Source organism: Misgurnus anguillicaudatus, chromosome 22 (genome assembly GCF_027580225.2).
Source record: "Misgurnus anguillicaudatus chromosome 22, ASM2758022v2, whole genome shotgun sequence".
In the NCBI taxonomy this organism is placed as follows: Eukaryota; Metazoa; Chordata; class Actinopteri; order Cypriniformes; family Cobitidae; genus Misgurnus; species Misgurnus anguillicaudatus.
In genome coordinates this window covers 23,432,372-23,459,692 of record NC_073358.2, presented here as the reverse complement: position 1 = coordinate 23,459,692, position 27,321 = coordinate 23,432,372, and the positions used below count along the sequence as shown (strand labels likewise).

The following is a 27,321-nucleotide window of genomic DNA, read 5'->3' as shown; positions in this document are numbered from 1 at the left end:
TGTCTATGGCTTTGGTCAGGCTTTGCTTTGTTAGAATCAGCCTGAGCCTATGTCTTTCCAATCCAATGATCAGCATTTTACACCACATGGACAAAGCAGAGGGGCATTGAAACCACCTTTATTTACGATTTTGCCTACGGGTACATCAATAATGTTGGATAGAAAAACTGCTGGGAAAGACACTTTGGAATTAAAACCCAGCTGGGGTGGTTGGTACCAAGGGGAATCAGCAACAATTTGTTGCTGTTGCTATAGTGCAGACTGCCTATGCACAAAACACCCCATACACTATGTACTAATTGGAATAATATGGAACAATTGGGACATTACTATATTATATGGTTTTTTTTTTCAGATGTTTGGTGACACTTAGATTCTTAACTGAGAGGTATGAGTCTAGACACATCCTACTGGCCTACATCAAGCATTTGAAATGTAGTGCCAAGTACTAGGAGTTTTTTTCTTGGAACAGATCCCAACATTTCTAAAAACCCTAGTGAAAACGTCAATTGCCAAACTAGGTCATTAAGTTTGAACGGCATCTGTTTTGTTTTTAAATAAACCGATCTAAAAATATCTCCTGGTCTATTTGCATCTTTACTAACTTATTCACATGTACCTCCAACCAGTGGGTCACATTTTCTGACATTTCTCTTCAACAAGACTTGGGACCTCTAACTATCCTTACTTGTCTGAACTCTAAATATTAACCATGGCAATATCAGTTAGGATCATATAAATAACACTGACCTTACCAGATCTAACGCAAGGACATAAGATTGGAAAAAAAAATGGGAAACATTTATTTCAAAAATCCAATTTGGTCCCAAAAATGAGGTCAAGTATACTTCTGAGCTAAACTAACTCATTAAACCATCATGTACAACAATGTATTATTTTATATCACAAAATGCTGAGACTTATTGGATCATACTTTAAGAATATTCACAAAATGATAAAACAACAGATATACTGTAGCATAAGCGGGCCACAAATTTAAAGGCGGGGTGCACAATCTTTTAAAGCCAATGTTGACATTTGAATTAATTTTTTTATGGATGAGCCAAAACCAAAATGCGTTAGGTGGAATTCACTCTTCTAGTAAAAATTAATTTGCCACAACATTATAAAGTAAACAAATCTTCAATTTAAAGAAATTTGTGACATTAAAGGTTAGAGGAATAAGCAATAAAATAAAAGTCCAAATGGGTTCCAAATAATTCATACAAGCCAAGTTGCTGACCTAAATTGAAAGGTATGTGTCTTGAACTTGAACAGCCTGCTATTCTAGTCACCTGGCACAACAAAAGCAGTGTGCACCATAATTATTCAGAATAACTCAATGGATGTTACTTAAGAAGATGAAGGTTATATCAGGTAACTTCTTAGAAAGTTCTGAGATCAGTGAACAAACAGCATCACCTAATGATGCTCATTCATTATGGAACAGTGTACTGTATTGCAAACAGCAAATAAAATTGCTTTGTTAGTGGCATTGCAGTCATTTGTTGGTTTAAAAAATACCCTGGGATTTTCTAATCTAACAAGTGGTTTCATGTTCTATGCACCTGTTTAAAAGATATTACTTACTGAAAAAAAAATGTAATAATAGACCCATAGTCCTAGATAAAAGCTTTTATAAAGATAAAAGCATATTTTTCATTCTGTTTTCTAAGATTAGACGAAAACCTTTCTTTATTAAAATAAACACATTAAAATATTTCCAAATGTACATTTTTCACGATATACTAATACAGGTCCAGCACAAATAATCAGCCACACAGATCCAGCTGTACAAATCCACATTATGTGCATTATGTTTTATTAAAAAAAGAAAACATACTGTTTGCATTATAATATCTTAAGACAGGATAATAGGACAATATTTACTCACTTAGGAAAAATGCTGGAAGCCATTGTAATGCTTACTGTGTGTTATTTTTCTAGGTTGAAGTGCAGAATAACTTTCTGTTTTCAAAAGGACAACCACTAGTCAACCTTAACTTAAATAATTCACAGCATTTAGAGTTACAGTAAAATTAATTCCTTTGCAATATTTTGTGTTTATCCTCTTTTTAATATTTTGATCATAACAATTATATTTATATGCCAAATATTGACATTCCTTTTATTTATTTTGTTCTGGCACTGTAAACATTTACTGTCACGCGTTTAGAGGACGCCACTGACTGTAAGTAGAAGAATGGTTTGTTTGTAAATAAATCTATTGGACCGTATGTCTGCATATGTAGTCCTATATTAGCATTTAATGCCAAGTATTATTTGTTTAAAACAAATTAATTACCACATTACCAAACATGTTCCCTAGCATATATATTTCTGTTCATCACTTGCACAATTTCAGCGTGTCAGTGCTGGTGGTGACCCAGCACGCGGTTGTCCACGCGCTCTCGCGCTCCACTTTATGAATGGATGGGAGTGGCGCTAGTGTGACCGTCGGTGTCGTCATGCTGTTAATAGACTCTGGCGCTTGTCAGTGGATTCGACAGGACAGCAAGTGGACTCGACAACAGCCAGAGCGAGATCGACCCGAGCTTCAGGGGCAAAAGGCAACCGGCGGCGATACGGTGAGCACGCAGCGCTGCATGTGTGACAGTCTGGCAGTTTCACATGTTTGCGGGGTGGGAGGATGGGTTACAGCAAACAAAGGAATCGCAAGCATGCAGGTTTTTGTCCGCCCATAATCAACGGACAATAAACGTTACCATCCCTACAATATGACCGTTGATGTAAATACGCACGCCCAAAAATTTAAATAAATAGTTTATTAAAAGTTTTTTTTACTTCCAAAACAGCGAGGAGAGCTGCAAACAAAACATTTCGTCAGTCCTATTATTTTGGAATGTGCGTTGTTGCAATATCTGGATATCCCGAAGTGCACAGAGTTGTGGTAAAAAAGTAAACAGATAATGAGCTCACTTTAAAGGCGTGACAAAATCAAAAGGGCGAGCTAGACAACTTGCATCAGCACCACAATATCAACCCTCTCAGTAAAAGCGGCGACACGGACACATTTCGTCTGCTCTGTTTTGAAGGAGGTTGTGAACCGAAGCTCGGAACCCCGGACCACCGTTAAAGGGTCTCTGAACTGTGGGTCTACAGCGTCTTTTCCAAACGCTAGTTTTTATTTTTTCCTCATGGAGGAGAAACACCAGGCTGCTTTTCTTTAAGTTAACGCTAGTGAACGCATTTTTGAACAATTCCTGAGGTGAAATTACACAAGGTAAGAGTTATTTTCAGTCATAAACACTTCTTTTAAAGTTAATAAATGATTACGTGTTTTGTCCTATGTGTTTTGGTTCGAGTGGGTTTCTCCCATATGTGCACTTGCTTAAACGGTAATGTTTTTCTGATAGTTTTGAAAACGTAATTCCTGTTTTGGTTATTTTTTTATAATAAAGACTTCATTATTATGAAGTCATGATTAAGTTGCTGAATATTTTTCTTTAAATAGGCTTGATATGACCTGTGCCCAAACAGTCAAATGTAATGTTATAGCCTGCTGTGTCTATGTCAGGACTAAAGTTCGTCTTAACTGTCACTTCAAAAGAGGACGGTCATGTCTTCAAATTAAGTGCAAGTTTAACACTTCAAGAGTTCACAAGTAACTTTGACGCGGTCTGTTGCCATACACTGGCTGCAGACAGTGTCTCTAACCGATTGAGCTGCCTACCTAGGCAACATATTAGGCATCATTGTCGCGTTCTGAGTCTGGCAACAATCATTGCATGTTGATTTGATGCCAGCTCAATATTTTTAAGACACAGACAGTGTATTTTGACTTGTCTACAACAAGTGTCAATAATTCACATCTGTAATACACTTAAGGCATGCTTACAATGTGAGAAATTTTAATGGTCCTCTGGTAAATCGACCTGCGTCACTTATTAAATGAATTCATATGGTTTCCACATAAGTTGTATTTTTCGGGAGTTCACACAGCTGCATAAACACTCGCTGCCGGTCATAGTCCGCACTGCACCTCCACTATTGTACTCTTACTCCAGATGAATCAGAATATCCCACTGCAAGAATAACCGGGTAGACGCGAAGCCAAAGATGACAAATGCATGTGTTTTCCACCCATTTAGCTACTCTTTATGGAACTAAAATCACTGTTGTTTGGGTGAGGCACATTGTGGAGCTTGGTTGCCACCCACTCTCACTCCCTCTCTTTCCCCTTTGTCTCTCTGTCACTTTCTCATTCTTTCTATTCCAACTCCGAGATTGTTGTTGGTGACTTGAGCTTTTCAGAACGCCTGCACTCCAAACATTCCAGGCCTCTGGAGCACCGAGGAGTTGGCCAGCTCCACACAGCTGGGAGCCATATAAGACTCGGGGCCAGTGTGTTAAGCAACATCTTTAACTTGGTCTTTTACTCCCTATGGCTTGACACGAGGAGGAAAGGGAGGGGTGTTCTGCATTCCACTTGTTTCTTTACCGAGACACATTCCCCATTCCCATTAGGAACACATACAGATGTGCAATGTGCAGATACAGGCCACACGTCGAGCCACTTCAGATGAAGCACACAGCACATATTAACATTGAAAATACAAGGGCAAATTCTGCATTCTGAAGTCTAGTCTGACATTGCACAGACACATGCTGTTCATTCTTGGTCACTGCCAGCAACTGACCTATTTATACAAGCACACACACATATGCATATACAAACATGGAGAAAAAACGAAAAACAAACATGTATCTTTTCCCCAAATCACATGATGTCCGTCTGTGCCTGAGAAATGCAGTTTAGAGAGACAGTCATTGTACAGTGCTCTATCTCCCTCTGCGTTTTGGCTGCTCTCACAGTTGTTTTTGAAACGGGAGAGTCCGTGTGCAAAGAAAGTTGAGGCCAGGACAGCAGGCCGATAGTGGGAGAAAACAGAGGGAGAGAGGGAATGGGAGGAAAAAGAATAGGTCCTCAAGAAGACATGCAAGGGGTTGTGGGAAGGAGGTTCTGAATAAGTCACAGCTGCAAAGAAAAAGAGTGATTGAAAATGAGAATACGAAAGAGAGGTATTAACAGCCTCCTGGTTCAAGGAAAAAAATAACTATTAGTAATATATTAATGCAAAAGGGACGCTTAAGAGAAAAAAAATGAATGATACAGCATTGATCACTGTTATTGAGTAACTTAAGGTCTCAGAGCCATTGCTCTTACTTAGCCAAACTTTTGACTTAGGCAAAAGGCATGGTATTTTTTGCCAGCTCTAACTGGGCAAGAGCCACCCACTTAGTCAGAAATGCCTGATTGACATGAATCACAGTTTTGTTTTTACAGTACATGCCGTTTAAGGGCGGGGTTATCAGAGATATATTACCACAATTCTTTAACCCTTCTATATTAATGGTTAAATGTATATTACTGCTTTGTTGTGAAATTGTTATTGGCAGTAGCATGTTAGAATGTCCCATACACACACAGAGAGAGAGAGAGACATTATACTGTATATGCAGTATGTAGCTGTTATCATTATCATTGATGTTGAAATACATTGCTTTTCTGCTCTCTGTCCATCTGTGTGTATACTTTAGGATTCATGGAAACTGCAGATAGAGTTGCATACAGCATTGCACAACTATTGCCACACTTTTAGGGATCATGAACTCGGTCACCCAACACTGCTCATCACCACAAGAGACATCGTCTTCTGAAGCTACATTAGGTTTTTCATCTTACAGTATTGTTTTAAATTCCACAGCGTTTGAGATTTTTCATATCTCACAATTGATGTAAAAACAGAGTAAATTTAGTTTGTAATGATTGGGTACATTGGGTACACTGTTCATCTTAAATCTGGTTGTTATTACCTGTTATGGTTTAGAACCCTTTATTGATTATTTTCCAATAAAAATAAATGGGTACATTTTTTAACTTCCTAAGACCTGGTGTGTCCACACATACGTGGACATCACATTTTTTGTTGTTTGCACCACAATACTTAATTAAAAATATTTGTTTATTATATTTATTGGTTCTTCCTAACCCCAAATAGCTGGAAGAAATTTAAAATGCAAGCCAAACCAAAGCTTGGGTCTTAGGATGTTTAAAGGAGTAGTCCACTTTAAAGATGGCGACTTTTCATATTAATAAGAAAATACTATGGTAAGTCAATGGGTCCTATCTTTAAAGTGGACTACTCCTTTAAAGCTGCTTCAACTTGATTGTAAAGGTTTGCAAAGTAGAGCTATACACATATTAAAGGGGACATATCATGAAAATCTGACTTTTTCCATGTTTAAGTGCTATAATTGGGTACCCAGTGCTTCTATCAACCTAGAAAATGTGAAAAAGATCAACCCAGTAACTTAGTCATGGTAAACCATTCTCTGCAAGCATGTGAAAAAATAGGTCAATGATATTTGGCTCCCCCTGTGATGTCAGACGTGGATAATACCGCCCCTTAATCTGCACTATCCAACCACAGCACTGCCATTTAGTGCAGATATCAGCTCATTTGCACACCCAAAGGACACACCCAAAACAGCAAATTTTTGCTCACACCTAAAAAGTGGCAATTTTAACATGTTATAATAAATTATCTATATTGGTATTTTGAGCTAAAACTTCACATATGTTCTCTGGGGACACCCAATATTTATTTCACATCTTATAAAATGTCCCCTTTAAGAATTTGCAAAGTCATTTAGTGTGTACTAGATGAATTGTAATTTTTCCCTCTTTACTTTTCAGGTATTTGAAAAGCTCTCTTCCAGTTCATACAAAAGACCATATTTGGCAAAAAATCAAATTTGACACAGACGTGTATCCTAAACTTGACCCATACACTGATTGGCTAATAATGTGCTTAAAGCAATGGAACAGGGGGTTGCATGTTACAGGCCACTTCCATATTATGGTATAAACATAGAAACTGCACTGTTTGTTTGTTTTCTTTTGACTTATGAGGCTTCCGAAGGGTTAGTTTAAAAACCAGATCCAAAATCAACACCAGCCAGAGCAGCACATAGTTGCTTATGCTTACTGAGACTCAGGGTCAAGTGTGGGTTCAGTGAGGTTTTTTATAGGGGTGAAATGTCTCATGTTTCCTTAACTTGTCTTGCATCATTTCTAAGCCTAAAAGTAACAAAAGTGCAAGACGTGACTTTCCTAAATATGATTTCATAAAGCTCATTTGTAAAGGATTCATGAAAAGTGAATTAGGAGGCCTTGTTCACACTTCTATGCTGCTGCTGCATGTGAATGTGGGCATGTATGTTGGTGTGTTTGTGTTAGACATTACATAAAATCAATCACTTTATTTTAAAGCACAAATTAAGTAAAGATTATTCACTGTCTGCATTATAGATTACCACTGCACAATTTCTGATTTACAGAAACACATACACATTGACAATAGCAAACACACAACCATCCCTATTCCTTACTTCCTGTAATGCAGATGCAAAACCAACTTAACCTATTAAACTGCCTGTAAACCACATTCCCAAATTGACCACACACCCATCATGTTAATTTCATTAGAAGCATATACAGTACAGAAATAGTCTGCCAACACACCAAGTGAGTCAGCAGGAAAACCCTGTAGAGCAGGGAGTGTCTGGTGTGGCATTAGTGGGAACACCCACAACTCGAAACTGCTTACTGCTGTAATTCCTTCCATAACAAAGCACAAAAGATGAGACGATTCATCTGCACAATGTAGCTGTAAAATACAAAACAGCTTATTGTAACTTTTTGTGTGAATAAATAGTGATTAATGATTTAGCAGATATTTTGTTCTTTGTTTCATGTGAAGTTTTGTATGCCTAAGATGTGGCATACAATATTTAGACACTGTTTGGAAACTTTAAATGTCCCTTTTTGAGCATAACGTTCCACAAAATAAGTTTCCGGTTATTTAGCATATAACAAAAGAAAAAGAGACAGTTTAACTGCTGTCATGTGTTTCTATTGTCATGTCAGTCATTTTTATGATCACCTACCACTGATCTATATAAATGACTGGATTGCGCATAGAACGCTTGACGTAACTGCGTGAGGTGAAGCCAGCGCAGAGTTCGAGCCGCCATCTTGGTATACCCAACCGGCACAGAGCGTCATTGACTCCCATTCAAAATCATGATCAAAATTTACCCCCTTTACAGCGTATCAGTTACACAAGGTTAATTTTTAGGTTATGTGTACGTTAATTATTTGTTAATTCTGGTGTTATTTGCAATGTTTATGTTTTAATTGGTCAGGATAATGGATTTATAAAAAACCGTTAAGGTGAGTGTGTCTGTTGCATTTGTTAATGACACGGGTATAAATAAAGTTTTGTTTGACATTCAGCTACACTGTGGCTGTTTCTCAATATGCGTTCTTCAGCGATCTTGCGTCCTCGTGTCCTCGCTCTACGTCATCATTAACGGTCGAAGTTCATTCCAAAGCCGTTTCTCAATGTCAAGGAAGGATCCTCGGAAGCTAAAATTTCGAGGATGCTACGTCATCGACGTCCGTCTAAGGACTGTTCCAATGTCGAGGATCCTTGAAATTTCAGCCAAGGACTGAGTCCTTCGTTCGAGAAATATCCCATGTACAGGAAAGGATGCAAATTTGTATCCTTCGCGCTCTTCACGCGCGGAAATCACCCACAATCCTATGCGCGCAGCACCGAAAGCACACCTTTCAATCACGCAATGACGTAATGACGTGCACTTGCTAGCCTGTTCCATTTAACGTGTTCTCCGAATGCTTAAAAGGAGCCTCGCCTAGAATCTGAAGGAAGTGACTTGTAAGGACTAGTCCTGCCAAGGAAGTATCCTTGACATTGAGAAACGGCTAAATTCTCAAGAACGCAAGGACAGAGGACGCATGAAAATACCCGGATGTGTTCTTGATATCGAGGATGCATCGAGTGCAGACTTGCTGAAATCGCTTTACGCCCCAGAAGTCATTGCGGCAAAACTTCCGAGTTCGTTCTTCCAAGGTCGCCTGGCAAAACCGATCTCCACGAGGACGCAAGTCCATTCTTTGCGTTCTTGGAATTGAGAAACAGCCTGTGACGGTCAGCGTTATTTCTCTAAATACGTTTAGGTAACTTGTAAGTTTAGATAACATAATTAATTACAAAACTAGCAAATTATTGCATGTACATACGGTACAAAGCATGATTATTTATTTAGATTTCAGAATGAGCACGTTTATTGTCATTAAATATGCTGCGGTCTGTCTGCTGATCTGATACTGTAATAAAGATGAATGTAAAATAACTGATTAAAACTTCATCAAAATGTACAACTTTCAGTAAATAACTATTTACATGCTTTGGACGTTTTTGTTGTAATAATGTACAGGGTAACTTCACATATAAAAACGAAGACGAGTAAAGTGATGTTTTATCATTAAAATCTGATAACGTCCATTGATTTAATAGAACGTTTGGGTATACCAACATGGCGGCGCGGTGGCTTCACAAGTGTGACGTCATGCGCAATCCAGTCATTTATATAGATCAGTGTCACCTACCAGTGACTAAAATTTACATTTGCTAAAGCTATACAGTTTGTATCAGTATGCGTGTTACCTGGAAAATGAAACCACAACCTTCATGTTGCCAATGCAACGCTTTACTAACTGAGCTGCAGGAACACAAAAATCCTCTCATTGGTATTTTTTGCTGATTCAGCACATATTTTTTATGAGAATATATAAAAAGGCACCTCAATGTTGAGGTGGTTATTATTCTACATGCCTTTCGCATGATACACATGCAGCAACACAGCAAATAAAAGTAAAATAGTAAATTTTTTACAAATGAAATCATGCAACATACGAACATTACTTTTATTATATTAGTTGAGTAACACATCAATTACTAACAAAATTTGTGGGAATTGTTTTGTTACTGTATTTAATGACAAACATTTAAACTTAAAAATGTTAACGTTCAGGTTTTCGGGGCTCTGTACAAGTGCATTTTATGAAGATATGAAATCTTTAGTATTATTAGGGGGCGTGCACACCAAAACTTTTACGCCCGCGGCTGGTGCATGTTTCAATTGTTTCCAATGGAAGCTCTGCGTTTTTCAAATAAGCCAGCAGCTAGCCGTTTTCTTCTGTGCTGAAAACCGGCGCCCGGGGGGTTTTCCCCGCTCAGCGCTGAGCACCGAGAGTTGAAAAATATTCAACTTTGGGTAAAAAGCTCCGCTCGTCAATGTCAGTTCTCATGCGGCCGTCCAATCACAGTGGAGAAGGGGCGGGACTTATCAGAGCTACCAAAGCGCTTGGCTGAAGAAAGCTGGCACTCAGCTGAAAAACAGCTGGCATTCGGCGTTGTTCAGGCATTTTCAGCCGTGTTTAAAAGTTTTGGTGTGCACAACCCCTTAATATCGAAAAGAGCTTTTACGCCCGTTTTTTTATGCATGTTTTCAATTGTTTCCAATGGAAGCTCAGCGTTTTTCAAATAAGCCACCAGCTAGCGGTTTTCTTCCGCGCTCAGCGCGCGAGAGTTAAAAAATTTTCAACTTTGGATGAAAAGCTCCGCTCGTCAATGTCAGTTCTCACACGGCCGTCCAATCACAGTGGAAGAGGGACGGGACAAGTATCACAGCAACCAACCGTCTCACAGCTGACGTATCAGAACTACCAAAGCGCTTAGCTGAAGAAAGCTGGCACTCGCCCTCCTCCAGGCGTTTTCAGCCGCGTTTAAAAGTTTGGGTGTGCAAGTCTGTTAACAAAAACACGACAGGCTGTATGCTGCCATCCTGTAATACCACTGAAATGTGGTTCCTCCCAATTATATAATATGTTTTCAGTGCATGTGCATATTTCAATGACAGTAGTCAACGCACACAAATTCATAACCGAACTTATAATATGCTTTAAATTTCCACATCAAAAAGCTATACAGTAGCCTAAACAAGTGGATTTAATCATTACTTATTAGCGGTTGCAGTGGTGTTGTGATGGTAATAACATGTGATTGGTTACAGTTGGCACAGACATAACCCCAATATAGATTTTTCCAGCACTGATTGGAGATGCTATTTAACAGTAGGTGTTCAGCAAGGCGGCAGACAGTCAATTTGTTGTGTGTGCATGTGTTGATGTCTAAACTAAAATATGAGCCGTTGTCTCTGATTCTGTTTTGTATACATAGAAGTTCCTCTTTTTAGAACTATTGTTCTATTTCTGGGCCCAATTTTGTTTGTTTTCTTTTCTCAACCCACTTTTAACAGTGTATGAAAATACATTCCAAGGCAGTTACAGCATCACCCAGCCAACATTTGCCAGTTATCTTGACAAAATCCTTTCCTGTTCCTTCTGAAAACCCCCAGTCCAAGAGAGAGAGAGAGAGAGAGAGAGAGAGGAATAGAGATAGAGTCGCAGCAAGCAAAAATGTGAGCCAACAAAAACAAGAACAAGTCAAAGGTTCTTCTCTATGGCCCATGTTTTCTCTCATTCTCCGGCTGGTTCCTTCCTTACCAGAAGACTTGTATCACCAGCTTTAGCTTCTCACAGAGCAGAATTACAGTGATGCTGTGCACTTCCCATACCTATGAAGGCGGAGAGCAAGGTTCCAGTTTGGCCTGGGGCGATTCAAAAATATTTGTTTTGCAACGCTAATCTATTTAATCATCCTGTTTATCCTTGTTACATTCTTTAATGTCAAGTTACACTAGCTTTTCATCTCCGTAGAATACAAATCAAATATAGTGTGCTAGGTGTGTCCTATTCTTATTTTTGTCTAGTAATGTTTTATGCATGCCTATGTCCACGCCACATGCCTGCAAATGTTTTGTTTTCTGTTTTGTGCATTTTGTGAGTTTCAAAATCAATAATTTTCACATAGTCAAATATGAGACATTAATTTGAAGCTGACAATGACATACTTCAGGTCAGTATACTGTAGTCTTCCCAAGGTTTGACTGTAGGAATTAGTGATGCTCCGATCAATGCCAATCTCCACTAAAAATACGTGGCCGATCACTATTCTGAATCTGACAGCTGATCTTATTCACAGCTATTTCATGTACGGTTTTTAATCAGTAAGTCCTTATCGATCTAAAATCATTGTTAGTTTAAGTCGTTTATAACATGCATTTCAAAAAGCATCACTGATCAAACATAATTATTAAACATATTCTTTATTATCATGAAAATACCTGAAAAGGTTTGAAGAACAGCAATATAAACATATCCTTAAGACATTTCCTGAAGCTGCGTGTCATCATAGCTGCGTGTGTATTGTTCTTCGTCTACAGCGCATTTTGAGTTTCTGCACGAGAGTGCCACCTAGCTTTTGGATGTAGTGGCATTTCACCGTAACCCTACAGTCACATTAGCTACAAAAATGAACGACACCGAGCGACACGCACCCGCTTGATGGGCGTTCCTTGGCTAGTTTCTAAAAGCGGTATCAAAAGTCACTTTAGAGGTATTGTTAAGTTACAAGAAAGGTGTTTTTGGATTTAAAAGTATTTATTTCTCGATAAAAGTAACAAAATATTTGAGATAAAATGCCAAACTTATAAGATATATACATAAATGCGCATTTTCGGCCATCTTGAATTATTTTTTCAGACTCGACCACAGACCTACGTCACGTTGCTCCTTCACTCCGATTGGCAGTCGCTTTGTCGCATCGCTCAGTATTTGCATAAAATAGCCTGCTTGTCTATTTTGGCCCCGCCTTGCTCGCGCACCGGCGAGCTCGTCGCTTGTCACTGGCAAACGGTCACTTCCATTGAAAATGAATGGTAGCCTGTCGCTCTGTCTCTGTCGCTTGTAGCTAATGTGACTGGGGGGTAATTCATTGAGAAGCGTAGCAAGCATTATCGGCCGATCGATCGGAGCATCTTTAGTAGGATTGCTTTGAATTTTGCAGCATCCCTGCAACCAACAGATGTATGAAAATTTCTCAACCACCACTAATTAATTCCACGTCAGAGCAGTGATTTATTGGCAATTACTGAATATTAATTATTATTAACTTACTTTAAGTCTTTCCCCGGCATTGACGAGGTAACTCGTTGATTAAGAAAAAACGGTTCCCTGCCAATGACGAGTTTTTCCGGCAATCCGTATTTCCCCTATTATCCACCACGTGGTGCTCTTTCCCAACTTATAAAACCCGGAAGCAACCCCTTAGGGCAGGGTTCCCCAAATCTTGCCCTGGAGGGCCGGAGCGCTACAGAGTTTAGGTCCAACCCTAATCAAACTTACCCACCTGTGATTTTCTAGTGATCATGAAGACCTTGGCTGTGTCCCAATTCAAAGGCTGCGACCTTCTAAGGACGTATTTTAAGACCGATTGCGTCACAGCAGTGCGACTTAAGGCTAGTAAGGCCGTCCCAATTCAAAGCATGCTTAGAATGAAGCCTCAAAATGCATCCTCATTTCTCCGTGCTGATAAGGATAGAACAAATGGATCCTTAACAGCCGAGGATATCCCAAGAGTCATTGCGCGTCTGCGATGGCTGCATATCATGGGTGGATGTTCTAAAATAAACAATTAAAATCTTTATTAAATAAAAGTGTTTTTATCAGAATTTTTTTTTCCTGTCACTGTTTTAGTATTATACGTTATGTTTTGTGTTAATATTATTCTTTTTATGTTGCGTATATTTGTAAGGTTGATTAATTTGATATACTGTTAAATAGTTTAATTTACATCAACGTGTCATATTTTCTAAAATAAATTAATATTTTTCTGATTTCATGTTTATTTTAATAAGTCAGAAACGTCTCCGATGTGTCCTGCTGACAGGCGCGGTGGGCGCGTGCATCAGGTGACGCCAATTGGCTATATGCCCAGCTGCACTACTTCCTGAATTTCAGCCGGTTCCTTGTTTCCTGTTTGCCATTATTGGACAAACTGACCAATCCAGGTGCGTCCGATTATCGTTGTTGTGACCACTGAGGTCAGGCACACCTGGATTAATCAGTTTTTTTGTGACTACTAAGGTCAGGCACACCTGGATTAATCAATTTGTCCAATAATGGCAGACAGGAAACAAGGAACCGGCTGAAGTTCAGGAAGTAGTGCAGCTGGGCATAAAGCCTATTATGGGTCCTCCGAAGGTTAAGACCGTCTCATTTCAGTTCTCTACGCGAACTTCTGAGGCCTCCACCTTGAAAGACCGAGTGCTCACCTTTTAAGGACGCATGCTTATAAGGTTGCTGCCCTTGAATTGGGACACAGCTCTTGATTAGCTTGTTGAGGTGTGTTTGATCAGGGTTGGAGCTAAACTCTGCAGTGCTCCGGCCTTCCAGGGTAAGATTTGGGGAACCCTTCCCTTATGGCAAACAGTAGCAACTCTGTGTATGTTTTGATCATCGCTCTGAATCTGTTCTCTATCAAAAGTCCTTCACAAAAAAGCAATTATCTCAGCTTTTTGCTCAATTTTTTTTTATTTTTGAAGAAACATACCCATATTTAAAAAATGCTGGCTGGTAACTTTTTTTAAATGCTGGCGGGGAAAGAGCTAACATTTTCCATTACCCTCGCATGACAGTGCAGGTGTCATTTTGCAAAAATGTTCCTTTTCCTATAACCCATTTCATTCTTTATGTAATACTACATTACTCAATTAATTTAATGCAGATATCACCCAGTTAGCTTGCGCGCTAGTGCACTTAGGACACCCGGCCCCAGTGATTAAACAACTGAGTAAAGGCTTAATGAGATTAGCCTCTTCATTTGAGCGGGTTGTGCTTAAAGATCTTCACATTTAACACAAGTCACATCCTGCTAAGAGGGGCGGCACTTCTATCTCCTTAACTACAATAAGATTAGATGTCTTGCTTAAAGTGAATATGCGAACCACACAGCAGAAGGATATCAGAATCACATCTGTACTCCCAGTGGCTATAAGATACTGATAACCCCATTATAGTAAGGCCTCACTTGTCAGATATCCAAAGACTCTCCAGGCCCAAAGCATGGCTAAGCTCACTCCATCTTTATCAAAGCAGCTTCATGTCACAGAGGAACGTACGGCATCTGTTGACCTCTTTCCACCTCCAAGTCCTCAAATTCTTCAAGTCTATACAATAAAGAGTGATGCAGCTACCATTACCCACAAACAACAGCACCCCTAATATTCTCTAGTCTAGTGGGCTGGGTGGTGTAGTTGTGTAGTGTTTTTAACCTGTCAATTTCACCCTGACGTCACTTGAGAGCAAAACAGATATTTGACTGCTAAGTGTCCAATCAGGCATCTTTCTCAGGAACCTATTTTTAGATCGCTATGGATGTGTCATTTGTGAAGACTGATGATGATTATATTAAAATGGACTATTTACGTATTAAGGTGAGAAGGTGTTGTCTGGAGTTCTGTACATAAATCAGGACTGTAAGTAGGTCACATGTTGCACAATGACAGCTGGCCTGAACTCCAAGTGCTGACATACTTGGAGAGCTTGAAATTGTGGGTTGATAAGACAGTGTGGCCTGTCTGAAACGTTGCAGAGATAAAGTCTGGTGAAAACAAGCTCACACACACATTCTCGTTGGTCCCCTCCTTGCAGCCCCCCATCCCACTGTTTTATTATAAGCCCCCCATTACCAACCCTACACCCGCATCCCAATTGTCCCCAAGTCCAGAAGGCTTCTTGAAGAGCTGACACTGCCAAATAATTACCTAACAGTCCACACACACAGAAAGGTCTGCTGCACTTACATATTACCATTTAATATTTCCAATTCTTTCATTTCTATACTTATTTTTATCCCCCCCTCCTCTTTTTTATCAGTGATGTTTTTCCTAATCTTATCTTTGTTTGGATGTTCTACACACAACCCCACAAGCTTCTGACATGGGCAACACCATGTCACCTTTTGTGGACTGATTCTAGGACACCTCACTCTGTTCTTAACATCTCAACTTTGTGTCCATGGCACAAAAAAAATCTCTTTAGTATCCATGACCGGAGAGTGTGGTATGTTTGTTTCTGATTATTGTCTGCTGTGATTTCCTGTTTATGCGGATCAACTTTTTGGTACTTAAAATTATTCGCCATTGTATAACAAGATTGACCTACTTTGCTTAGACTAAAGCTAAATATGTTTGCAGAAGATGTGAGAGTGATATTACCTTGTTGGAATAGTTTAATATTTAGTGGTATAATGCAATGCACAGTCTGGTTATGGGTTCAGTTTTTGAGGGGCAGCTGGGAGAATCAGATGAATGTAAATGACGATGGCATGGTCTTAGTCAGTTTGCACACTCACCTAGGGAATCAGTGATCAACATTTTTATGCAGAATACTTGTGTGTGTTTGTTTGGGATAGTTGGCTTACCCTTTATCCACCCAGTCTGGGTGAGTACGGGTGATTCTCACGAAAACTTGGTTTTTAAAAATGTCAAGCATGAAAATGTAAAAATTGCTTAAATTTATTTTTTTCCCCACCAGACATTGAAAAACAAAGTCTGGAGTAAATGGGAACATTAATTTAAAAACTTTTACTTATCATTTAACACTTTTTGTAACATAATTAAAAAAATTAGTCCTAAAAAATCTCATTACCGCAACAGTCAGAAAACATCAACACTGACATATTTTCAAAATGACATGACAAACCTGAAAGAACATAATTTGGAGATTCTGCACATGCATTTAAAATCAAAGTATTATGCTTCTATTAATTAAATTAAAAGTTAATAAGCATCTGTTGCGGTAATGATAATCAAAATGTCGTGTAAGCATTCTGACAAGACAATATTTCAAATTAACTTAAAAAAAAATGATCTTACCTGGTAGCCATCTTAAAGTAACTAGTCCATGTGCTTGGTCACTCAAAATCAAACTTTATTAAAATTCTGTATGTGTGCTTAAACTGTTCTCAAAAAGTGTTGCGGAGGATGAGAACATCAGGCATGGACACATCATTTTCCTAATTTTCCTTCATTATTATTATACATGAATATTCAGTAAATATTTTTTCTGTCATCTAAAGTAGTCTAGCAAAACATCCATTTATTTTTTTTTCTTAATATTTTTGTGTTAATTTGATTAAATTACAACATAACGCATGTTCAAACACAGCCGGACACATTGCGGTAATGAGAATTTCAGCAGAAAATGAGATAAAAGTTACAATTATAAATTATTATGTTGAAATCACACATTGTGCAAGGTAGAACACAGTATTGTGTTAATTCTGATGCTTTTTAATGTTACTATATTACACATTTTAAAGCTAAAATCATTAGTGCCGTGGTGTTTCAATGGTTTCGTGAGAATCACCCATGCAATAATTTCTGCTTTCCATTTACTTTGCTTTGCTCTGTCATAAGTCACTATAAGAAGCCTTACTGTGTATTAGATTAGATGCTCTCACACTTTCACTCACCTCATAATACTTCATTCAATTTAAACCCTTCCATAGACAAACCCCAAAATCACCATATGCCCATGACTATGAGTTGCATCTCCAAACCTTACTTCTATTTCAAGGGGTCCACAGGGGCATCAGTTTCTCAGGGCTTGCTGGCACTAGTATGCCTGCAAGAGTCCAGCTGGGCCTGAAATGGATGGCTGCATTGACTGAAGTGTGGGAACAGGGTCTGTACTTTACTAAAATGCTGACTGACACTGCAGAACTTGTGCAGTGACCTCATGGTCCGAATCCATCAGCAGTCGAAATGTCTGAGAAAGGACACGTTTTTTATAGTGCTTCAAAATGTTTTATTGAATATGTTTCAGATTTAAATAACACAAAAACGTGGTGGTGTGATTTGTTTTTCCACACATTTGTCTTTTCACTTTCTATTAATAGTTAGTGTCCTCGGGACTTTGTCTTGTTATTCCAGTAGACATCGCTAGAGGTCAGTATTCATTACTGTGCTGTTTTAAGTGTAGGCAAATATTAATGGGTTGATATAACGGAAATTTGCCATTTATATAAGACATGTATTTATATGGTATATGGTTTAATATTGGTTTAGCATTTATATAAATATAATAATATTTAGTTTTTCTTTAATTTTTTTTCTTTCTATTTTTATGTTAGATAAAATTCCCTGCACAGATCCATTTCAATAGTATTTGTGCATCAGTGCAACATTATCACTTAAAATTATGAATACACATCCGTATGCAAATATCATCTTTGATCTAATTAATTTCCTTAAGAAGAGTGTACAATGAAAATACGTTTCTGTCATCATGCCAGTGGTTTAGTTACGTTTGATTAATGAGCCATCTAAATCTAAATGATGGCTATCGTAATAAAACAACGTCAGTGTTAAATTAATAATCGATGCTTCATGTGCTTCAACGCATGTCAGGAGTTCAGCACAAATACACCCTGTGTTCTGCCGTAGAAAACGTTTTGTAACAGGTCCGCCTCTTTGCCTGTGTGTAAGTCTAAACAAACGATCGGTAGATTGTGGGTTAAAAATGCTAGCGTTCCAGACGGGGCGGGGCCACCTGGTCGGATGGATTTGATTGGCCGCCTGTCGCAGTTACATGAATTTCTGATGAGTTCAGTTTGCCGACGCCACAGCAGGGGCGTGTCCTTTGCGAAATCAGCTGTAGCAACAATAACACTCCAGCGAACGCCCCAAAATGAGTTCTTGCCTATAAATTTCAATAATTTTAGGAGATTTAAGGCATCATTGAGAAGCGGAAGTATAGATGTAGCAGACTAAACGGTAAAGGCTCTCCGTTGCGTTTAGAAAACTTGTGTCAAAGGATCTTCATCAGCTCAGAAGAAAAGGCGAGTGTGAAGATGCTGCCTTTGTGACAGCCGTAACAGCCCAGCGAGTTTAACTTGAAAAGCATAGTTTTTTTCTTTACAAACGTCTTAATCATTTACAGACTGCATTTGATCTCCTGCACCCGGTTTAACGGGAGCAAGGAGTGAACCACGAGAGGACTGGCATGTGGGTCAATTCTGGAAGCGTCGGAAGGTAAGGTGGTGAAATTTCACTTCTGCACACAATCGAGTCACATGTTTCACCTCGCAACAGTCATGCAGCATTTATCTGCGGGGTCTCGGTTACCGTTACATTCTCGCTGCATCAAAACAGAATAAAAAACACCGCCCATCTGATGCTTTATGTTAGAAGCGTGTCTTTGTATCACGTCGTAACTCTTGCTTTGTGCACCTATTTGCTTTGAGCAGCTAGTTGCTATGCATCATAGTACAGCGTTTTATTTCCTTTCCCGCTGTGCATTTGGATTCGATGGCGCGCATGGGCTTGGCTCATTGCACTGCACCTCATGTCTCTTTATCCTTATGCACTCAAATAAAAAAAAAACCCCTAAGCAACCTGTTTTATTTTAACGCGAGAAATCCTCTTACCTGTACAATTTACTATGGGCCCACGTTTCTCGCATTCTGAATGGGTGCAGAATTAGAAGTATGAATGGGGGTTGTCAGTGGTTGCCCTGCACGTTCACACAATACCTTTGCACCTGATGTAATCGTGGGAAATACCGAGACTATTACAATTTTGTAAATATAAGTTATAACACAGCAAAATAGGTTTTGTTTGTTTTTAGGCATAGACAATGTCTATATGCAGTCAATTCCGAATCTATAGGCTGTCTTACCAAACCAGAGACAATTTGAGGCGTTGCTGATTCAGCAATCATTGTGTTAATGTTTCATCATTACTTGTCAATGTTCAGCTACTAAGCAGTACATACATTACAAACCACAGTGAACAACCTGATCTATCATACTGTTTGGAGATTGATAACAACATTTTAATGGAGTTTTAATGTGATTCATTTTGTATTGTGAGTTTGTAAATGTAAACAACTTTCTGATACAGTTATACCGTACACGACTGAATGTTTTATCTGGTTGTCACACATGGATTATCATAAAATAAGAACAAATGTTGTGTGCTCATCTAAAGTGCAAGTGCTCTCAGATAAGATGCTGCTGTCAACATCCACCAGCACTGTTTGAGTATACTCGCTGTGGCAGGTCCATTGAGAAATAAGGCTTGGAAACTTTACCTCTTAGTTTTTTTTACACCCAGTTTTAATGAGTCACTTTTTGCTGAGTTTTCTCTGAAGAGCAAAGATGCCATTAAGAATATATTGCACCTGACTGCTATGGTCCACTTGGGATGCTATAGTTAAACTGTTTGTGAAAACATAAATGGTGGATTATCTTAAGTCACATCTTTCCGTTTTTGCAAGAGTTGACAAGATGTTTTTGTCTGCTGTGGTAATTGAGCTGTTGTGGTAATTGACCCACTATGAATTCTATTAGGGAAGCATTACACTTGCAACCATGCAGAGTCATGGGTTCTGTTTCTATGAAATGCAAGGCAATATAAAAATTCTTGGCCAAAACCGAAAAAGGAAACCAAGGCCGAAAAACCGAAACACCGAAACAAAATATTATGCCAATTATTGGTACAATTGCAATTATGGCTATCACTGTGTACTAACTTTACTAGGGGTGTGTGACAGATAAAAAAACTTACAGTTCGGATCACATTACAGTTTTTGAGGCTCATATCAGGTTCGGATCAGCAAAAAGCAGGTGGGAAAAATCTAATTAACAATAAAGAAATTGCAAACATTTATAAAAAAGAACAAAGTTGTACATTTATAAGGTCTGAAATTAGCATTAGATACAGAAATCAAATTAAATGAATCATAACACAATAAATTAAATATATTATTATTATTTTTTAGAGCTATTTGTCTCTTTGTCATGGGTTGTTTGATTAACATTAATGACACAGACTTAAGTAGGTTAATCTGACTGTAATCTATACATTCACTTAAGACATAAACAAATGTATTTATTAGAAAAAGAATACTGTGGAGATCATTTAGTTTATATGTGCCCTGCCAATAACAGAGAGATTTTATGTTTGCTTGTTTTTTTTTACACGTTTCTCTCGTATGTGCACTACTGAGGGCACTTAAACGAACGCACACACAGAGACCGAGGGTGAATCCCAAACAGCGCAACAGTCGCTCCACATAAAAACGTTACGTTGTGTTTGGTTGCTTTATTCGCCAAATGTATGTTAATGGATTACAGTATGAGACACATTAGCGCAACTCTCTCTAAAGTTTACACATCAAGACATGCTTAATCTTTGCAGACGTGTGCAAACAGCTCGACCGTGAGTGAAACCCAAGCGCTAGCGCACAGATGGGAGGGGCACGGTTGACATTCATTTCCGGTTTACATTTTCGACTGGATTTTTTATTTCGGCCCGAAACCGATAATGCCATTTTCGGTGACCGAAATTTCGGTGCACCCCTAATATATATATTCGTAAGCCGAAACACGTCTTTAAAATAAACATGCGCAAAGTTCCCGGAAACATTCACAAAACAAACATTCATATCCTGATCTGATGCAGAAATGTTATACTGAAAGCACACAGCGAGAGCACAGGCACTACTAGTCCGTCCAAGCTCATATACTCCACAGACGCGCTGCCCAAGCGGATTAGAGCATCACGCTTGCGAAATCACCCTTCTCCATATCATATCGATTACCTTCCACTATTATTGTAACATGAAGTCTGGCTTGCTCCACAACGTCTCTTAGCTTAGCTTAGCATAAAGATGGCGGCTGATCGTTTTTTTTCATCTGTGTTTGTATATTTTCGAAAGTCCCACCCACTGATCTGTAATAGGTCTTTAGCGTGAGTGGGTCCCACCCATAGCCCCCACCTTGGAAAAATGAGAAATGAGTGTTTGTAGTCTTTCACCCTCAACAAAGATACAGCAGTTCCGTATTTCATTGGCGCAAAATGACAATTTTTACATACATGAAAGAAGGAAGTGCCTCACTAAAATCAGCATTTCTCCCGTTTCAGGGGAAACTGAGGGAATGATGCACGACCATTCAAAAATATGACTAACGATACAAAGCTTAATGCAAATCGGTGAAGTGTCCGTTTAAATGTGTGTGGGGTTAAGGAAGTCTTTTGCCATTCGAGGGTTTTCTCTTTCCCTCACTTTCCATCTCTAATGCCTTTTTAGATGTGTGATACTGTATGTAAATAATAAAACATCCCTAACTTTACTTAAACTGCTAGCAAATACACAGAGGCAGTCGATTGAGCAGTTAATTTCTCCCTTACTCCCCAATGACTGATAGTAATAATGGAAAAGATCCAATTCATTCTCTGATCTGGAGGACTCAGCACTCTGTGCAGTCGCGCTAAAGGCTATAAACTGAGATTGATCCGCTATGAGACATTGACTAGTCCTTGCGGCTGAAAGGTTTGTGACGCAAAGCACACTGAAGTGCTGCGTTGCAGTTGTCTCATTGTTTGACTAAAAAGCTATCACTTCAATAATGATGACAGTGTTTCGGAAGGGTCCAGTATTTGCAAACGCAGTGCCATTTCACTTTAACCTGTTTACTGTTCCCTGCGTTACATAAGTTGTCTGCGCTCATCTCACTTTTTTTATGCAACCCCTCTCAAAATGTGTTTTTGCAAACACTTTCCATTTGAACCAGACATGACATTTCTAATGAATTGACAGATACGGCAGAAATTAGGTCAGTGTGGCAGACAGGGGTTAACATCAAGCTTGTGTGTTTATAAGGACGCGGTTGATTTAGTTTGTGTATTTTTGCAAGTGGATTTGTATTTGTGCTTGTGGGTAAGTCTAAAGTCAGTATTTTAGGACGGGCGTTAGCAGGTGCTCTCTAAGAGCGAGGGTTAGCTGTGGATTGTGGATATTTGGCAGAGGGGAGAGCAGCCTTTGCCACTGTTATGTAACACACACACACACACACGTACATCATGGGAGGGGTGACCAAGTCTCGGTCTGAAAAGTGTTCAAACTTGTAAAATATTAAGGATGGATGTTTTTGATTCTCTTCATTCAGGTTTATTAATTGCTAGAGTAAATGTTTACCGGTAGCAAAAAGCTTGAGGGTACTATGAATGAAGCCATAGCCTAATAGTAGGATCAGAAAATGCATTATTGATCGAGTGTGCTGATACACACAAAAGTTGTTTGTTTTACAGGACTGTATGCAAAAATGTAACCGTAAACAGATCTTACAGGTGTGTGCACATTTAGGATAGTGCTTTTTTATTTATTTATATAATGTGCATCTTCATTGCATAATGCGTGAGAGAGCATTGCTTAAAAAAGACTGGCTGTGCTAACTGTCAAATAAAGGAGGCTTGTGGGAAGAAACTGTTTTCGTGCCTGAATGTTTCGGAGTCCGCCGTACAAAACAGTTTATTTTTCATTAACAGCCATATTTGCTGGTGGGTTGGTTCACATGTTGTAATATTCTTCTCTCTACCTACATGTTCGGACAAACACACAACACACACACGCACACTCAGGCTGGCAGGCCTGAATACAGCAGACGAACTGTTGTGTGGGCAGTACAGTGTTTGTGAATGGAGTGGGCGTCTGCCACGCGTCTCATCTCCCTGTCTCTCTTTCTCTCTTTCTCTCTCTCTCTCACCTCCTACTGTTTCTATCACTGCCTGTCACTACAACAAGAAATAGTGTGGCACACTGCACGTCTCATTCCCCATGACCAAACACTGACTCACTGACTGACTCTGCTAAAAGCTGATCTCCGGTATCATTGCTTTTATTATAGACATTTGTTTGTGTGTGTGTGTGTGTGTTACAAAAGGAAGTTGCTCTTTATAACAGTGCTACTGTTTGATATTGTTCTTAATGTAATTTTAAGCTTGCGTATGGAAAATGTAAAGCGTGAGAAGGGTAAATTAAAATTAAAAAAAAATTCTTTAAATGGTTAAAATGTTGGCTTGTACTTTAGGTAGGTGCAAGCTTGCAACCACAGCCCTACCCACTGCCCCACTGCGGTAAAGACATACATGTGGAAGCATTATAATATTCATCTATAAATACTGGTGACTCACAAACACTTATATCTATCATAACAATTAGTGTTACATAGCACAAAGATAAAGTAACATTTACAGCTTTATCAGTCTGCCTTTGTTATGTAACCTAAATGAAAGAAGATTCTTAAAAGCATTTACGAGAAACATCTCTGAAACCTTCGGCAGGCAGTGACTTGATCTCCTCTCATAAGGAAATAAACAGAGCACCTCTGCTCTGAATAAATCTGTTTTTCAACCTATAATAAGTAAATTTGACATAACTAATCCTGGTCAGTATTGCCATCATGGTGGTCTTTGTGATCAATAAGTGATATTGACTAATTCGAATTGATTATATTGACTTGTTTTTCAATAAAGCAATTATTTTTAATGAAGTTTATTTAACTAAGTTCGGGAGGAGCATGGTCATGTGATCTAACCAATCAGCACGAAGAGGTGCCTATAAATAGCAGTCCCTCACCTCTATCCCGTGACAGATTTTTTGCAGCATCCCTCCTCCACCCCATCACTTCACTCTCATCTAATTTAATTTATTCCAGTTGAAGAAGGGGGAGAACTCTGGGTTCGGACAGCACGCCAAATATGCTTTACAGTATCTCATTCCCTATCGATTACATGTTAAAGGCAAGGTGCATGATTTTTGAAAAACACTTTGGAACGACTATCAAAACACGCTTGTAGCCAATCAGCAGTAAGGGGCGTGTCTACTAACCGACACCGTTGCCTGGGTTGTGTATCTGTGGGATGGGTCATGCACCCCGCCTTTAATGCGAACTTGTGAAATGTAATGACAGCATAAGCTATTTGACAGTGTGCCATGTTTTCACTCTTGCACTATATTCAGGAACATTTTTGAATAGTTGATTTTGAAAATATGCGACCCAGCCTGTGAAAACCCAGCTGAACCCATTATTTGTCATTTACTGTTTTCTATATCAAATTATCCTTCATAATAATTAAGAAGATATCATTATAAACTTGATATCTTAATTATTGTCCAAAGTCTTGTCAAAGGTTGAAATCTATGTGAATGCTCCTAATCTTTTAATTAGATTATGAAACTTTAGACTGGATTTTACAGACAGGGTCACATATGTACAGAACTTTTCCTCAGAATGAATTGAACGAGAACCAATTTTAGACCCCAGTATGTCATTGGATGCCCGACCTGTGACGTCTTTGTCAATGGAACAATAAACAGTGGCCATGTTAATCTTTCATGAACTCTTTTTATGGAACGTAGCAGAGCTCTGAATGGTTTGTAATGCAGATAGTTGTATCGCTTTGAGAAAAATGCACTGCACTCCGCATTGCTTGTCTGTTTATTCAAGAAAATTCTTTATTGTTTCCCAGAAAAGATAATTGACTTGTGCAGCACAGGATACTGTGCATCTATCAAGGGTAGTTTAAGCCTTAGTGGGTGCACATTTAAAGCCACAAAGCAATTACAGATCCTAAAATCATTTTAATTTAATTTCTTGAAGGTATCCATTATTACTTATACCATGGGGCTATTGAATGCTTTATTCTGATTGGCTGAGTAATGTTCTATGGGTGTTGATTATTTTTCTGTATGGGTGTGCATTATTTTCTTAAAAATCAACAGCCCGTCGTCAATTATTCCTTACTTTTTGTTTGTAATAAAGATTCATTTACAACTGCTCAAATTTACACAGCTTCCTCAAGCAAAGCTGTGGAGCATAATAAATAAACGACTGCAATTTTTAGGACACATGTAGATATCAAGAGTTGGATCTCGCGTTGCTGGGTCCTAGTTGTCATGGAAATTAAGTTACAGTCATAGATGTGTATTCTTACTGTAGAAAGTTATGGTTATTAATATTTATTGCTTCAGTATGGTGGGAAAGAGTTCAAGAGATCATTCTGGTTTACCAAGTGGGATCAGTGTTCTCTCATACAAAATAAACTTAATTTTTTCACAATTATAAGGTTAATGTTATAAGATGCAGACTTTGAAGCTCTATGCAGAAGTGCATAGCCAAGTGCAGAATTGTGTTCGCTTTTTTTGTTGTTCCTTTCTCAGACAGAAATAGCACCTGACCCAGATTTTAGTTTAAACTTTGAACATTTGGTGAATGAGTAGTGATGATGCCATTCATTGTTATGTGTGTGCATTGAGTCACATTGGCATGAATGGACGGTCTCATAGTGTTTTATTGGACACTAATACACTACTTTCGATTTAAACTCAGGTCACCCACACACAAGTGCTGCTACACAACACATGCAAATGTCAGAAGCACACACATTGTAAAGTGTAATTTGCACTGATCTATTTGGTTCATGTATCTGGAAAAGTGTGCTTTATTACACGTCAGAATCAACTTTTATAGCTTATGAGTTTTAATAGACAGTAATAATACAATAATTACATAAATAGGCGGTGCCTCACTATCTCTCTCTCTCTCTCTCTCTCTCTCTTTTACCCAGGGCCCTCTCCATGGATATAGACACAGATTATGAGCGACCTAATGTGGAGACTATAAAGTGTGTGGTGGTGGGGGATAACGCGGTGGGCAAAACCCGGCTGATCTGTGCCCGTGCCTGCAATGCCACCCTTACTCAGTACCAGCTGCTTGCCACCCACGTGCCAACTGTCTGGGCCATCGACCAATACCGCGTGTGCCAGGAGGTGGGAAGGCCTTTGGCATATTGTGTACATGTTGAAAAGCATTAAATGTTGACATAAAAGTAAAACACTTGCTGGAAACTGTATGGTGCAATATATATACCTACTGACAAATATCTGTATAAAGTAATGAAACTTTGATTTTCATCTTCCATTTTATATTTATTTATATACTGTATATATATATATATATATATATATATATATATATATATATATATATATATATATATATATATATATATATATATATATATATATATATATATATATATATATATATATATATATATGCACATACATACATACATACATACATACATACATACATACATACATACATATAGTATGCAGAGTAAATATATATATTTATTTTAATATTGTTGATAGAGTAATATTAAAGGGATAGTTCGGGCAAAAACGATATTAAACCCATGATTTACTCACCCCCAAGCTGTCCGAGTTGCATATGTCCATCGTTTTACAGACAAACACATTTTCGGATATTTTAGAAAATATTTTAGATCTTTCTGTTGATTAAATGTAATGTTACGGGGTCCAGCAATAGTCCACGACCTTCAAGTCCAAAAAAAGTGCGTCCATCCTTCACAAATTAAATCCAATTGGATCCAGGATGATAAACAAAGGCCTTCTGTGGGTAATCCGTGCGGTGTTGTTGTAGAAATATCCATATTTAAAATGTTATTAACGTAACTAACTTCCTTCCGGTAGCGCCGCCATCATGGAGTCATCGGCATTCAGGATGAGAGCTTACGCAGCGTACAGAGTTTCTCTGCTGCTGCTCTGTCCCCCCGCCCTCCGAATTTGTCATACGTCAATAAGAAAAGTGC

General features: G+C 38.6%; 1 protein-coding gene across 4 annotated transcripts in view; it reads left to right on the top strand.

Moving 5' to 3' along the window:
- Nucleotides 1-2,453: 2,453 nt before the first annotated feature.
- rhobtb4 (Rho related BTB domain containing 4) overlaps nt 2,454-27,321 on the top strand; it is a 52,273-nt gene continuing 27,405 nt past the window's right edge. Inside the window, exons 1-3 of one of the 4 annotated variants that reach the window (XM_055200061.2) lie at nt 2,477-2,588; nt 3,057-3,244; nt 26,272-26,473. In XM_055200061.2, coding sequence (XP_055056036.1) covers nt 26,282-26,473 — 192 coding nt within the window. In that variant the 5' untranslated portion in view covers nt 2,477-2,588; nt 3,057-3,244; nt 26,272-26,281. Of the gene's footprint in view, nt 2,589-2,737; nt 3,245-18,486; nt 18,892-26,271; nt 26,474-27,321 lie in introns of those variants that run through there. The other 3 variants (XM_055200062.2, XM_055200060.2, XM_055200059.2) reach the window with 3 other exon arrangements.